This window comes from Branchiostoma belcheri, unplaced genomic scaffold (genome assembly GCF_001625305.1).
Source record: "Branchiostoma belcheri isolate BF01 breed outbred unplaced genomic scaffold, Haploidv18h27 scaffold52, whole genome shotgun sequence".
Classification (NCBI taxonomy): Eukaryota; Metazoa; Chordata; class Leptocardii; order Amphioxiformes; family Branchiostomatidae; genus Branchiostoma; species Branchiostoma belcheri.
The window spans coordinates 1,558,666-1,575,135 of NW_017804154.1; the positions used below are offsets into that span (position 1 = coordinate 1,558,666).

General features: G+C 41.3%; 1 protein-coding gene across 1 annotated transcript in view; it reads right to left on the minus strand.

The window, feature by feature from the left end:
* The window catches only part of LOC109480673 (microtubule-actin cross-linking factor 1-like), a 105,879-nt gene that overhangs the window by 15,457 nt on the left and 73,952 nt on the right, over window positions 1–16,470 (minus strand). Inside the window, 24 exon segments of the mRNA XM_019782901.1 lie at window positions 495–506; window positions 1,286–1,437; window positions 1,745–1,883; window positions 2,054–2,242; window positions 2,636–2,779; window positions 3,001–3,132; window positions 3,406–3,600; window positions 3,823–3,982; window positions 4,186–4,352; window positions 4,655–4,774; window positions 5,352–5,558; window positions 5,758–5,913; window positions 6,146–6,316; window positions 6,571–6,699; window positions 7,068–7,265; window positions 7,398–7,553; window positions 7,856–8,029; window positions 8,288–8,389; window positions 8,527–8,751; window positions 8,960–9,080; window positions 9,253–9,358; window positions 9,573–9,684; window positions 10,013–10,132; window positions 12,200–12,406. Coding sequence (XP_019638460.1) covers window positions 495–506; window positions 1,286–1,437; window positions 1,745–1,883; window positions 2,054–2,242; window positions 2,636–2,779; window positions 3,001–3,132; window positions 3,406–3,600; window positions 3,823–3,982; window positions 4,186–4,352; window positions 4,655–4,774; window positions 5,352–5,558; window positions 5,758–5,913; window positions 6,146–6,316; window positions 6,571–6,699; window positions 7,068–7,265; window positions 7,398–7,553; window positions 7,856–8,029; window positions 8,288–8,389; window positions 8,527–8,751; window positions 8,960–9,080; window positions 9,253–9,358; window positions 9,573–9,684; window positions 10,013–10,132; window positions 12,200–12,406 — 3,594 coding nt within the window.

Here is a 16,470-nt window from a genome sequence, read left to right on the forward strand (position 1 = left end):
GGCATCAAAACATCATATTAAATTTTCTCTGAAATGAAACTTGTCATACTTAAATTCCAAATATTTTACAAGAAAAATTGAAGACTCAGTAAGTTTGTTTTGAGAGCATCTGCAACTTTTGAGACCATTTCACTACCTTCCAGGAGACACATGTAAGGAGAAAATGGGCAAGACCACAACCACCTTTAGATGAAAGGTTAGAGGTCATGCATTATATGAACAACATGATGTAAAGGGATTACAGCATGCAGCACAGTACACACTGAGCAACATTGTGGCATCCCTGCCAGTTAGCACACATTGTCTTCATCAAACTGGGCTTTTCACTGGAAATCACACAAAGATCGTTTGCATGCTTAATGAGAAAATGTGGATTGGATTCAGGTGTTGTTCTAGTCCAGTTTGATAGTAGGACAGAGGAGTTCACATGGCACATCACATGCTCATGCAGAAGCATTAGGAGACACCGGTACAGCTGCTAGCTTTATAGTTACCGCTAGATGCTCCTACATGTGGCCAGCACATCGTGGTGAACAGAGTGAAACAAAAACAGGTCAGGTGCAATCCACAGCAGTATGCTATACTGTATACATCCTGCGCTATAATATTAACACCTTACAGACAAAGCAGATTTATATTAAGCTACTGCAAAGTTTAATTTTTAAAAAATAAAAGCTTGCCATTATCAGATCAGCCATACATGTACACAAAGCCCAGACACAATTTAGCATTGCTAGAAAGGCTACAGAAAGCTACAGACACAACAGCAGCCAAGACCATTTAAGATTTTACAATTGTACAAACCTAGTTTCTTCGCAACAACCTCGTTTCACAATCCTTGAATCAAGATTGGTTTTCTACTTTGTAGATTGTGTGACGCTTTTGTTCAATAAATCTCAAGCTCAGAAACCACATACATCTCAGATTGTGAAATCTCTAAATGTAGGTTGTTCCTAGAGTTGTGAAACAGACTATGCTTCATTTTGTTCCACAAAGTTACATACTTGTGGTTTTCACTCCACAGATAAAAATCACAGTAGTTATCTATGATCATTACGAAACAAGAGATGGAATATGTTTTGGTGCAAAACTAGTCATTACTATCTTTCCCACCATCATTTCCTTGAAGCACTACAAATCTTAACTGGTTCAACCCTTACAAATGCAAAATCAATAGTTTACTACTGTATACACACTAGAAAGACAAAAGTTGAAAAGTGTACTCATTCACAGTCAACATTTGCACCAAGAGAAAGGGACGACACATGACAGACGGTTCCTGTACCTCTGCAAGTCTGTCGTAGGCGTCCTGCAGCTTCCGCTGTCTGTCCAGCGCCATCAGCCACACCTGCTGCCACTTGCCCTGCAGGTGGGCGATCCTCGGGTTACGGTTAGGTTCCGGCGCAGGACTGGTAGTTTTACTACCTCGGCCTCTTCCTGCAAAACATGACCAAACAAATTTTAGATTCATGGCATACATGTAACGTTACATGTACATAGCACCACCAACTCATTGTCATTCTTGATGTTTCTGGTGCCAGCATGGAATTTTCTAAGCCTTTCCAATTGCACAGTTCAAATTAATCCCCATATAATCTTGATGACAGTCCTACATTAATTGGAAGATTATAGTACATGTAATAGTGTAGATGGAACTGTTAACAGGTGGACTGGCCCACTACTAGACACTCTTGAAGAAAAATTTGGTTGATGCCATTCACACACAGGGGTGGTCAGTACTCACCTCCCCTCCTGGAGGGAGGCCTGCCGTCCCGGTCCAGGAACCCGGCCGGAGAGTGGTCAACAGTGGAGATCCGGCGCTTGTGACCCTTGGTGATGCGGTCATACTCTGGCTGCTTGGTGGACATCTCGTTTTGGAACATCTGCGCAATGAAACAGCATCGTAGTAATTAATCAACTTCAAACATGGAAAACAGATAAGGTAAGATTTCTGAAACTCACTGAAAATGAGCTTAGCTGTATGCAATAGGATTGATGATATCTTTCATGTGTAGAGGCCTTCCATGGAGATAATTCCTCAGCCCCTTCCCACCTGATGTTCCTCCATGAGTTTCTGTACATCCTCCATGTTGTCAGGGAGAGGTTCCTCGTCCAGTGTCTGCAGGGTGTGTTCTGCCCCCTCCACCCATGCCGTCAGACGATCTAGAAGCTCCTCGTTGGCCTTCAGAACCTTGAGGGCGTCTTCCAGTCGGGCACGGTGCTGAGATGCCCAGGAAGTCACCTGGTGGGTGTAGAAAAAACAATGGACATGAAAATCCAACAATAACAGTTTTTCTGGGATACAGTTCCTAGTGAACATCATACGACAATACATGTAAATGGTGTAAGTTGGGAGCTGCCCATTGAAGTCTAGACGTGTTAAAACATCTGTTTTACCTGAGCTGCAGGTACTGTCACAATGATGATTGTTGGAAAGCAATGCACATTTTCATTGATGACTAGCATGTCTGTAGAGTATGTTGTGTAGATGCTGTCTAGTAGTACACTCTGTACATGTATAATAATGACCTTCCCCGATCTGGCCATGATGATTGAAAGCCATTGTTAGATGGCAATAACCATCTTTTTCATTTTAACACATGTATGAATACATAACACATGCATGCATGCTGACCTCCTCCCATCTGGCCATGATGATGGTGAGCCAGTGTTTGACGGTTGTGATGGCGTCGGGGTGACAGATCTTCAGGATGGCCTCTCCCATGTCCATGGCCTCCTGCAGCTTCCTCTGCTGGTCTGCCATCTCCTTCTCAAACTTCTGCAGGGGCAGAAACCATATAATTGTTTTCTTTTTTAAGAAAACATAATATTTATATTATATGTATCTACTGAAGACCTCAAGAAGAATACCTTCTGAAAAGGCCCCCATGCCAACGCATTCCCTATGTATTTACGATATTACAGTAAATGTGCCCCTCATGTTTAGACATCATGTTTAGACTTAGCATGCAATTACCATATCAAAAACAGAACACTAACCTCCTGTTGGGAGAGACTCTCCATGAGCATGTCTTCATCGTCCACGGGAATCTGTGACTGGAAGCGGAGCACGTGTTCAGCCTCCGCCAGCCACTCCAGCAGACAGTGGACAGCCGTGTGGAACTCTTCAGCCTACAAAACACAGCCATCATACAATCATTACTCTTAGTTGTTAGTTAAGTTTCTTGGTACTTTAATCTGCAAATGCTGGGAAATGAGACAAATATTCTGATTTCCCATATTTGCTTGTGCTCAAATAATAAAACAAAACTGTATGCAGGAAAACCATCTATTGGTGATGTGTCAGCATACATTTTGTAAAGGCATGTATCATACCTTTAAGCATACATGTACATGTATGTGATGGTGAAAGAAGATGAAGACACCAATGTTAACAGTACAAACCTGTTTCATAGCCTGGTCTAGCCTCTGTTGTTTGACCACGCTGAGACGGGAGGCGTTCTCCCATTTAGTGTTCAGGTCCTCCAGTTGTCTGCGCAGCTCACTGGTGTCCTCATTGGAGCTGTTCAGGATCTCCCGGGCCTGTTTCCTCACTGTCTGTACACTGCTGGTCCGGCTGGCTAGCTCACGTTGGAACACCTGCAAATAACATCAATTTTTTGTTAATCTAAAAAACAGTTTACATTCCAGACTTTTTGGAGCATCTTTGGATATCAAGGCCCTACGACATACATGTATCAGAAAGAGTAGATTTGAAATGAAAGTACTGGTAGTGAGAAATCAATGTTTCCCTTTCTCTGACATTAAAACTTTTAGTATACAGACTTAAGGTCCCTTGGGTAGATGCCACAAAAACAGTACCTTGTGGTTTCCGATGAGTGTGAGTACTGTGTCGATGTCACCATGGACAGGCAGGTCCTCTGCCAGGTTAGGTTCTGTCTTGTACAGCCAGTCCAGAAGGGCCTGTAGGGCATCAGCAAACTGTCCCGAGAACAGCAGGGCCTCTTCAAGGGTGTGTTGTCTGGGGAGAACAGATTCAGTTATAGTTCAAGGTAACCACATCTCCCTCCCATACAGGAAAAAAGGCAAAGACATGTATCCCAACAATGCTGTTTTTCTGACTCTTTACTGAATCCTTTTTATTGTGAGTTACTGTTGATTAACAATAGAATGCTTTCTTCAATTCATGTGTAGTTTGCATGTAACATCTCAGTATCTTCTCACCTGTCAACAGACTTTGCACATATGAGGTCCCACTTGTCTCGGAGCTCAGTCAGCTTCTCGTCCAGTTTCTGTCCGTCCTGTGGCGTGCCCTTGTCCTTCAGGGAGCGGCCTGTCTTCATGGTGGAGTCGTACAGCGGCTGTTTGGCAGCGAGGGCGCGCTGGAACTCCTGCAAGTACAGGTGGTCAATTTCAGTTTCTGATGGCAAAACACCACTTTTTCCCACCAACATTTGGGATAAGTATCAGAATTTTGATAGACATTTGTCTGTATATGAGGGGTTCAAGTTAGACAAAGATACTGTAGGGGTACTACCTCTCATGACTTTGAGAAGCAAAATAACTTTTTGCTCAAATTCATCAACATTTTTTAACAGTTCTTGTTGTCATGTTTGTCAACAACCTTCTCACTCTTTAAAAGTCATAATTTTGGACAGAACACAGAATATGAAAGAAAAAACTATTATGTTACCTTGAACTTAAGCAGCTGTGCTTTGATCTTGTCAGGGTCGTTACCGATGGGTGCCTCAGAATCCAGGTGGTTCTCAGCCTCATCCAGCCAATCCATGAGCTTCTTCCACGAGTCATTGAACTGGGGGAGGGAAGAGGGCAGGAACAATGTACATTATTTATTTATTTATTTATTTCTGTCTTCTTTATACAGGGTAGACGCACTCAGTACAATATACTGCTTTACAGGCGTGCCCTGTACAGATAGACATAAACACCAACAACAGTAAACAAAATAACAAAAGTAACATATATATACACAACCGAGCATCAAAATCGATGGATCAGGCTGGGTCGAGAGGTCAGAGGAGAGAACAGTCAGAAAAACTGTTTGATAATCCCAAAGAGAATCTTTGACATTATCTTCTTAGATTTGTTATACAAGCTTTTAAGGCATACATGTATTTCTTTTTGCTCCAGTTTTAAAGGTTTTCTGTCAGCCTTTTTCTGATATACATTAATTTTGTACATTCTTTCAAAACCAGCTGAGTGTCGATATACAAATATCTGTGTGTCAAATACAGGAAAAAAAAAGCATGAAAAGCAGACACACATCCTTACATGTAGTATACACAAATGCTTTAACATCAGTGTGGTAGATAAATGTTTCCTACAAAGAGAAGACAAGTACATGTAGATCTTGGAGGAAGTAGAGATACCTGTCTGGCCCTCTTGAGTGCGTCCTCCAGGTGCCTGCTCCTCTCTCCGTAGCGGGACAGGATGCGCTCCCAGCGCCCCTGCACACTGATCAGCAGGTTCTTGATCAGGATGACGTCCTGTTTCTGGCTGAAGTACTTCAGGTGCGTGCCCATCTTGTCCAGCTGGAGCATGGTTTCACGATGGTCGGCAATGTTCTTCTCAAACTCCTGGTGGGAGACATAATAAATTAACAAAATGGTGCCATTGTTGCTTGCCTGACTATTGTAAAATGTGACATCCAAATCAAGTAAAGATTCTGAAGTGCTATTAAAAAACTTTTAGGTTGATATGTGTATACACTACCTACATGTAATGTAAGTCAGTTGTACACAATTATTTATGATTGTACAGTAGTTTCCATCCCACCTTATGTTCATCGATCTGCTGTGACAGGGTTTCCATCACCATGCTTGCAGGTTTCAGGTTGTTCAGGATCTTCTCGGCATTGGTCAGCCAAGAGATGAAGCTCTGGAGGGAGTCGTGGAAGTCCTGTGCTTGTTTCAGGGCATCTTCAAGTTTGGACTGTAGTGGACATAAGAATGGCATGGTCATTTCCACAAATCAAAAGGAGTGGAACGGAGAAGATACAAATTCAGAATCTAATATTTCTAACTACATGTACACATGTAGAGGATTCTAAAACTCAATTTATTGAACATAAGAATGGCATGGTTATTCATACAATTCAACAGGTACAAAGAAGGTACTACATGTAGATGATTCCAAAACTCAATGTTTGTGCAGTTTTTCTGACCTTCCTCTCGGCAGCGTGGGCCAGGAGCCCCTCCCACTGTGTTGCGAGCTTGTTCAGGCTGTGTTCCACGTTACTGGCCGTGGTTTTGTCGCACTTGGCGATGAGCTCCTGACCCTCGAACAGCGCTGCGTCGATTTCCTCGGTCTTGTCATCAATCTGCTGCTGAAGCTCCTGTGGACAGAATGGTGGACTGGTCAGGATCAAGTTCTTACAAGGAATCACAATAATCTAGCTGAGTTGATATCGTAGTTGACAACTGTGACATCTCTTTCTTACTCACTTTCAAGTTACCATACCATATACAGGTGCAAATTTTGTGGGAATCAATTACACTGTAGATTGTCTGTTCAAACCAAAAGAATCCCAAAACTTTAGCTACTTAGAAAAAAAGTAGTAAGCCACAATATACACTACATGTATCTTACCATGTGCCTGTCCACTTGTTCCTTTGCTGTCTCAGGCAGACCACCTGTGGGTTTGGTGGTGTTGAGCTTAGTCTCTGTTTCTCCTACCCAGTTTAGCAGATCTTCCAGAACAACATGGAAACCTTGGGACTGTTGAATAAAAATAACAAACATTAAAACAGCTTTTCATGCCTCAACTATCTATCTCATCCCAAACAATGCTATTACTTTACTTAACCAACAATAAATCAGAAATCCAACATGTCATCTTCATTTCAAGCAAATTTACTCCTTACTTTTATAAACTGGCATCCTGAAAACATTTGTCATGCACATCAGGGGAGGCATGTAACAGCCACACAATGTACATAGCCATGTAGAGTTTGAACAGTTACAGAATGTACATCCACTTTCTGCTCCCACTGAGATACAGTAATACCTATCTACATGTACATGTATGTCCAAGAAGTCAGCATAAACTTGTGCACATAATTCCATTTCCCTGTCAGCGTGCCCACCTCATTCAGGAGGGCCTCCAGGTTACTCTGCTTGTCGGCAGCCTTCTGTAAGACGTCGCTCCATCTTTTGTCGAGGGCTGCCAGCTTGTCTTGGATGGCCTTGGCCTCCGCCTTGTTCTCTGCCTGGATGATCCTTTTTCCAGCCTGGTGAACTGAGTCCACACTCGACTGATGGGCCAGGATATCATTCTGCAGGACCTGTTAAAAGACAATCATCAGTTACTTTGATGACTTACATGTCGCTTGGATAAACAAAAAAACCTGAAATAAGATTGCTTTCATAAATCTAAAGACTGAACATTAAAAATACGAAAAGTACACTACTCTTACCTTGTGTTTAGCCAGTTCAATTTCAATGAGTTTGGTGTCCCCTGCCACAGCTTTTTCCTCATCCAGTGAGGCCTCCGTGTGCTTCAGCCATGTGAGCAACTCGTCAATAGCAGCTGTGAACTGTCCCATCTTTAGCAATGCAGCCTCCAGCTTGTGCTGTGGACCACATCCAATTGTAGCATTAGCATACATTTCAACATAAACCTGCAATTTTCATCAAAACTGAATGATTTCAATATTGCTGGCTTAAAAAAATTTACAACCTAGTAGACATGTACATGTCAGAACATGTACAAAGTACTTTCTACATGTAACTTTTTAATGGGCAGAAATCTCTTTCCTGGTGTCAGAGTTAACAGAAGTAGCAACTAACAGTTCCAAATGCGAGCAGTTTGGTTTACATATACTTTAGGGCTCATGACAGTAGAGACCCAGTCCCAACCCTGACGTCAGCTCACCTGTCTGTCCACAATGCTCCTCTGCAGACCCTCCCAGCGCTTGTTCATGTCGTGAAGCGGCTCCTGGATGCTCAGACGTGCCTCGTCAGACGAGACTTTCTTCATCAGCTGTTCACCCTGGTTGTTCATGGCCTCTACGGCCACCTGGCGGGGGTCAACTTCTGTCTTGAATTCCTGGGGAATGAACAGTTGGTAAATTATAGACTTTGTACAGTTTAATCTCATTAAAATACAGATTTCCTAGAAGTGTTCAGAACCTCACAAATAATCAATGCTCAATCAGTCAGGATATATTGAAGTGAAAAATGTCCTGACTTCAACATCACTTCATGAGTTAAAATTTTTATATGACTCACAAAAACATCTTGAATCTCTACCCAAAGTTTTCAACAGATTGGCGTTTCAACTTTGAAAAAAGATTGGAGTTCCTACCTTGAGGTTGTCAATCTGCTTCTTGATGGTGGATGGGTCTGCACCTATGGGGGGGAATGTGGCTAGCCTGGCTTCTGCCGTCCCCAGCCACACTAGGAGTGCCTGAGAGAAAATATAACCACAGACATTTAAAGAAAAACCTAAGTTTGCCCCAAAGAATAGTATAATACACTGTCTTGTCAGATGGGGACAATGATCATCTCTGATTTTAGCCACTAAAAATGATGACAACCACACACCTGCAATGCATCCTGGTACTGTAGGGCGACCCGCATGGCCTCCTCCAGTACCTCTTCCCTCTCTTCCCATGATGCATTGAGGGTATCCCAGGTGGCATTGAGGTCTTCCACGTTCTTGGTGACCACGGGCTTGTCAGGCACACCACACAGGGAGGTCAGGTCCTCCCCCAGCTGACGCACCGTCTCAATATCGTCCTGGGTGCTCTCCATCTCTTCTTTGATAGCCTACGAAAAAGAAAGAAAATGGTTTGATAATACTCAATACATACACTTTCTTCCATTTCCTGTGCCCCCTTCCCCATATTTACCCTTCACGTTGAAAAAAAGAATATAAACTTGACAATTCTTTTAGAGATTATTAATTGTGGTAATTATAATAATAAGTTACTTTTTTCACACAATAGGATAATTGCATGATATACTGTATTCCCACCTGTAGGACTTCTTGCTGCTCCCTGACAATGTCAGGCTGGATGGCAGGTTCTTCCAGCTCCTTGATGGAGTCTTGTGTCTCCTTCAAGACGTTCAGCACATTCCCGAGCTCCTCCCAGAACCTGCGCACAAGAAGTTACATAGATTTATGATATGATTTAACTTGAAATATTGATCTGGTGATTGAACTGCATTTTGTAAGTAGATCATGGCTACATGTATCACTGTTAACAACTGTAACACTTATTTCAGAGAGGATCATTAACTGTATTGGGATCAGACCACTTCACATACCTTTCAGCAGTGTCGTGTGTCTCCAGCATGGCCTGGTCGCGTTCCTCGGAACGTGACACGATGTCTTCCCAGAGGAAGTTCATCTGGTCCAGTTTGTCCTGGATGGCTGTGAACACACAAAGAAGGAAACTTATTAGGAATCACAGTCTATTGTGACAAAAAACTGTTTTCACAGCAATTTGTGTTAATGGAACTTCAGTGTCATTGTTGTAGTCAATGACGCTGAAGTTGTGCAAACAAACTAGGAGAGTGCTATTCATGCTAACAACAGTTTCAGCATACATTGCCTTGTCTTGACAGATGAGAATACAAGTTTGTACCTTTAGCAGACGGATCTTTGTCCACTCCAGCTGATTTGCTGATGAGATCATCACCCTTGCCCCGCAGGGTCTCGATCGCCGGCAGGTGCTTTTCCAGCTCACTGCGTAGGGCCTGAGTAAGGTAACACAAACATAACCATGGTAGTCAGGACTGTCATATTCAATGTTTTTTATGCTTCAGTTTTTCATCTTTAATTTGTAGTAATGGTGTTAAATCAAACACAGACTATCTAAGGTACTAAACCTTAAGAAATGCAGAATTACAAGTGAAACACTTTCTGGAGTTTTGTTCCAGAGAAATGACAAAAAAATTGAAGAATTTTTATGGTCCTGGTCCACTATTTTCCACCCCAACCCGAACAATGCTTGTCGGCCATTATTAACTGAAAATTTCACTGCTAAATGAATATCCTTTACTAGCATCCCCAGCCTGGACTTACCTCGTTCTCGGAGATTTGTTCCTTGATCTTGTCAGTCTCCGCAGAGATCGGGGTCGGCATACGCAGCTTGTCTGCAACCTTCTCCAGCTTTTCCAGGGTGTGATCCATCTTCTCATGGAACTGTATCGTGGGAGGGGGGCAGGGGTTAGTAAGAGGACAACCTAGATGTCGTGCACAGAAGTGGGTGAGTCTGAATGGGTGGGGTACCTGTAAGTGCTCCAAAGAAAAATGTCATCTGGTTGATTGAATCTGGGGTGGGGGTTCTTGTGTACTAGCAACTCAAGAGCTATTTTCTGTTATCTACACTTTGTTCAGCTTTATCTAAAATGGTACAAAATGGATGTAGGCTGCATCTAAAATAAGTTGGAACAATCTAGTATCTGGTAAAAGGTCTGCAGTATTCATTCATCAAATATGACGTGTAGATATGTTGGAAGGAAGAGGTTATTCACAATTATGCATAGTACATGTACATTGTACACACAGATATGACACACAGATTGTGAGGTGTAAACACTCGGTGCTGGAGACATGACAGTCATGGTGATGTTGGAATTATACATCAAAGACTACAGTCTACCTTTCTGGTCTGTTAGTGTAGAGACAGCAAGAAGAGACAGGACAGGAGAGACACGGAAGATTAGTCAGACATAAAACACAATCAAAGAGGAGCTCCAAACTAATTCTTTTCCCCCATTTATCCTTATCAGGAGGTATAAAAGGTAACATATTTTGCCTCTTTTTTGCTTCTAAAATGCTCATATGCATGAAAATGAACTTAGTTTTGAGCTCCAAAGAGATGCAGACCACCAATACACAATAGACATACAATAATGTACAGAAAAATTATACAAAAGACACAGAGACGAGACAAACATACATGTATAGTATATGTGTGTCACAAATTGATTGAAGGCAAAACTAGTGTTGCATTTCCCCTTCCTTCCCCTACTAAGAAATATTTAGATTCTGGAATGTCCTTTCCTGTCTGATTTCACAGATAAGGTTAGGGACCATCCAAAGATGGCTGAATGTTACAGTGTGCCCTATAGTGATTTACCATGCCAGGTACACAAGCCATAGTTAATTGGTCTCAAGGGAAATGCATTGGGCAGGACCTTTTCAGAACACAGAGCAGCATTGGACTGAAAACAAATTCTGTACATGTAACAGTCTTCATAAAGGACGTTGATCAGCCATTCAGACATTGTAGTGATGAGATTTCGGAGACATAACGTCATTTAGAGCAGTATTGACAACCCCCCTAACAGCCTACAATGGGCTCTAATATGCCCTAATGACAAATACAACATTTCTGACCAAAGAAATGAATGTTATAAGTCAAAGGACACTTACATGAGAGGTAAAGACCACCAGGTCCCTTCTAACATTTCTGCTAATTACAAACATCATTTTGGCAGGAGGAAAAACCCACAGTGGGCGGCCCTTAGTCCAGAGAAACTCCCGGAAATGTACCTGGCTTATCCGCCCAGGGACAGCAGGGAATCTTATTATTTTGGATATATCAAATTTCCATTGATTTTTTTTCTACAAACAGATTGCAAAAAGCTTTGAGTAGGCAATTCTGCATTGACAGCATACATGTATCAGTAGACCCCCCCAAAACTTCTTAATATAATAACCTCACGCAGATGCAAAAGAGCGAAGGTCAAAGTCATCTGAAGATTTAAGAAAAAGAGCCTTCCTGCATCAAATGACGCATAGGGTGGCGCCCTTCTCTGTTTTCAATATCCCTGGGCCACACAGCAGTGCAATCACTACATCAGGGGGCTAGTACACTGGTAGGATACATATTAAGCTTAAATCTCTCGCAAATTAAATGTTGACTGTCTTCAAAACTGATCCCTATACATGGCAATATAGAGCATTTATCTTAAGTAACAGGTCAAACACAAAAAGAATTTGGATGTGTGTAGAAGCATATCATAACATGCCATTAGGTGAAATCAAATTCCAGACCTATTTTTTTAGTTTTCAAGATCTTTTAAACTGCTGGACTTTCATTTCTGAATCAAAATTTCCATGATTGTCAACCTCTCCTCTGAGCTGCATATGGTTGCAGTATTTGGATGCTACATGTACCAGTGTGTAACAGTCTCAACAGATAAATGTGACACAACTTTGTCCTCACAACATTCTACACCAAACTTACACACAAAGTCTTACCTGTGTCGCCTGAGACAGCGCATCGTCCAGCCAGATGCTCCTCCGCTGTACGGCCTCCTTGACAGCAGCGTACCGCTCACTGTCGCTGCGGAGTTTGACATTGACAGCCTCGGCACCCTCCCCAGGGCTCAGCTCGGCCAGCAGTGGACCAGTCTTGTTCAGCTTGTCGATGTGAGGCTTATGCTCTGCTAGGGCTTCTCTTCTTGCCTGGATATGGAGGTCAAGATACAGTCTGTATCAATCTCTGAGCTATTGTCATGTTTTATTTTATATCATCTACGTGAATATGTTATCAGTAATTAGCAATAACAGTATTGTATTGTATTGATAGTCTGCATCTCATGATGATGTGGATCCTAAACGAACAAGCCTAATCTGAGTAAGGGCAGTGTCAAATGCCAGACAGAAGAACCAAGTCTGACTTCAAAACTTGATCCTTCTCCAGCACTTCCTTGTTAGCAGCAAGATAACACCTGTTTTCTGTCAAACAATGTCATATCAGACAGGAAACACACAGGGCAAGTGGTTCACCCCCTCCTGAGTGGCTAAACCCTTAGGATTGCCATGGCATATGTAGACAGAGGACTGGAATAAATCATCAGACTGAGTGTGAAGAAGGGCACCTAACAGAAAGAGAGGAGGGGTCTTGATGTACAGACGTAAGCATCTTCTCTCTCTCTCTCTTTCTTTCGGCCTGGCTTCGTTCTACATATATGTATAATGCTCTTTTTAATCATTAACTGATAAAACTTTTTTCCTGATCAGAAGCTCTACAAACTGCTCTGCGACAAACAGCATATGTCAGCTGAACCAGCAGCCTTCCTTCTACCATTTGCGTCAGCCAGGCCCAAGAGGTCAAATGGCTCACCCCTAAATGGCAGCTGAAGTAGCAAGCTTCCTTTCATCCATCTATCATACAGGAATTGGCTCCAGGTTGTGCCCTCAGCTACAACTGTCAGTTTGAAGACACAGACTGTTCCCATACTATGATGTAACTTGCAACTGTGACAGTTACAGCAAGCCTAACAGGTGCTGCCCCGGCCTACCACATTTCTGCCCTGGTTAACTAAATTTATAGGACTCCTCCAAGCAAGGAAATTTTAGACACCAACATTTGCCACGAATGATCTACTGTTACAGTTACTGTAAAATATCTAAATATGATTATGAAGATAATGACTTATCACTAGTATCCTCAGATTCCTCACTATTACTCTACAATATGATAAATGGAATTCAGATGCAATGTTTTACATGTAGGTTTGCAACTGAAGAAGACATACATGTACATTTGAAATGTTTATGATATTTTTAGAAATCAATACAAACTTCTTTACCACAAAATAACCATTGAATAGCCAAATATTAAGTCTTAAAGTTTGTAACTTTGTTACTATTCATAATTCTATACATTAACCTTTAGTACAAATTTCAGTTATGATCGGATTCCCTTTATTTGATTGGTACTTGGTGACAATAATTGCCATGCTTTGGGCAACAAAGGCAGCCAAAATGGTGGTATAATTAACATGTCTGACAAAGCACCCATATTGGTACATCTGGTTCTACTGCCTGGGGCATGAGTTACTTCAGTTTACACATTTCTCAGTAACACATGTGTGCATTCGTACATGTATATTCAACTTTCTTCAAATTTTGAGAATCCCACAACTCTGCAACATTCCTACTACTAGTTTTACAAAAATATCAAATGGGGAAAGTTGGTTTTAAAAAATCATACATGACAGCAAAAACTAGAGCCTGAAAACTACCAGCATCTAAATTCATAACAGCATGGAGTAGAGCCATTTATGTCTGAAAAGGCTTTCCACATGTTGTTGATTAGCTTTTGCTGAACACTTGTAAAGGATTATGATGATCAATCAACTCATGACAGAGTACACAGGCATAAAGGACATGGAAAGGTCACACTACATTTTATATTAAATTTTCTTGCAATAAACCTACATGTACAAAATTGTGCCTCAGTGGTCTGCATTAACAACAAAGAAAATTCAAGAGGATAAAATCTAAACATGGTGGGTGGGATGTGCATATACTGAAAAAAAAATTGGCAAAATGTTTGAGACATGTCGATGTTATTTCTTGAAGCAGTATTACAAATGTATGAATGCTGTAAGATGGTCGTTCAAGAAGCCTGTCATTTTTTCTAGGCAGTGCTGTGTCGATCTCCTTGTGTAACATTATAATACACACATGTACATGACATCTAGGATGTCCCCTAAATGACTCTTGTGTGTAAATGGTATTAATTACAGTCTGGGATACCAGAGATAATTTCCATACATCCCAGGGCCAGGGATGATGTATCATGGTGACCAAAAACTAGCAGGACTAATCTGCCATATCAAGCTACATGTACATGTGTATCTGAATCTGAATGTATTAGTTACACTTCACTACATATATTGCTTGCACGATAGTCATAGAAATGATCTGAGAATTTTAACATTAGTACACACTTGAAGAGCAAAAACAAAACTTCTTTTCCACAGAGCAGATTTATATACAGTCATGTAGATCATAGTTGCATAGTTGTCTATGGTCACTCAACTAATATTTTCTATCTGTCAGCTGCCTTTGACACTACTAAGGGTCAAAGTTGAAGGTTTGCTGCCCTGGTGACCCAGGTGAGGTGTTGTCACATTCTACATGCTTAATGTCTTGGAAACTGTCAACAAAGTGAGAAACTGGAGCCCTCCCATAATCATAACACAATACATAAATAAAATAAAAGCTCATAAAATAGCTTGAATCAAACAACTATATTGTATCTGAGATATTCTTGACTTTAAAAATGCAAGCCAAACATTCTAGGGAAGATTATGTATTATTTATTGGGTGAAGGAGGAAAAGTGAAAAAGTTGGTGAGTTGCTTATCGATCATTGGATGGCTGCATGACAGATGTTCCCCTAAAATATGATTACATTCTCTTCTGATTTAAGACTTTTCCGGAATTTTACCTTTGTATCACATTGTCATGTATAATGCAAGGAATATGTGGGGTGCATGTCTGGACTGTAACATACCATACAAGATTAATGCCATTCAAGCCATCTTATAGACTATATGCAGCAGATATCGCTACATTTAAGACCATGACTTCAAGATAAATGATAATTATCATCAATATGAGGGATCTACATGTAAAGGGAAAAGAGCAAATGCTGAATATCCCCAAAGTCAAAGGTGCTAAATTCTGACACAAATTAACTTCTGAGCAAAAGGCTTTCCGAATTCATAACATCATCACCTTGAACAAATATAGACATGTTTTCAAAACAATTTATGATTGGCAATGACACATGAATACCTTAAAGCATACGTGTGGCACTAGTGACTATATACATGTCAGTCAAGCAGTTTCTTACATGCACAAAGTTTTTGTCTTCATTAAGGTAAAATTACAGACCAATGGAAATGAAGTGTTACAATGCAACGTTATTCTGACGTATTTCACTTTGCAGACATGGAATCCTGGCCTGTTAACAATCAGTTACATACATCTATACTGGGTAATCTTGTCTGGGGACGGTGCCAAACTAACATGGCTCCATCACTGACATCCAATGATTAAACCTCCCACTCCCCAGTTGTGACTTTGACAATGATGACTGTTTTCTGGGCTCAAAATGAAAACAACAAGACAACAACAAGGATCTGACTGCCTGGCACTGCACAAGTCATATTTTTGTCAACCTCCTTGAGAAACTGTAGATTCTAATGTATTGAAAATGTCCATTGCTGACATACACACATGCATTAAGCTGACAGCAACTTTACAAAGGCAACTTGTTTTTTGATAGAGTCTTCACAGACATGGCTGACAGATTCTCACACATTTCTGTGTACAGACAACAAGTCATTGCTTGCTAATGACATGTAACCCCTCCTTCACTGAGGCTTTGCCATGCACCCAAACACATGTATGACAGTTTCCATCCCCAACATTGTCAGAATACTTTGTAATCGCTGACAGAACGCACCATGGCTGGCAATGCTGTCACCAAGGACTAGGGTCAGGCCATATATAGCAGATGATCTCAGAGGTTAGGAAAACGGACGAGACAACAGGAAAAGGCTGCATCACGTCTGAAAACAGTTTCCCTCGCTGAGCGATGCTAAGTGGATTTCTGCGCTAAAGTGTCACTTAGCAGGCACACAGAAAATGACAAAACAAACATTCATCTACCCTGGTTCATAATAACATAGCATGGTAGCCTTGAACACATCTGGGCCTAGCTTTTAT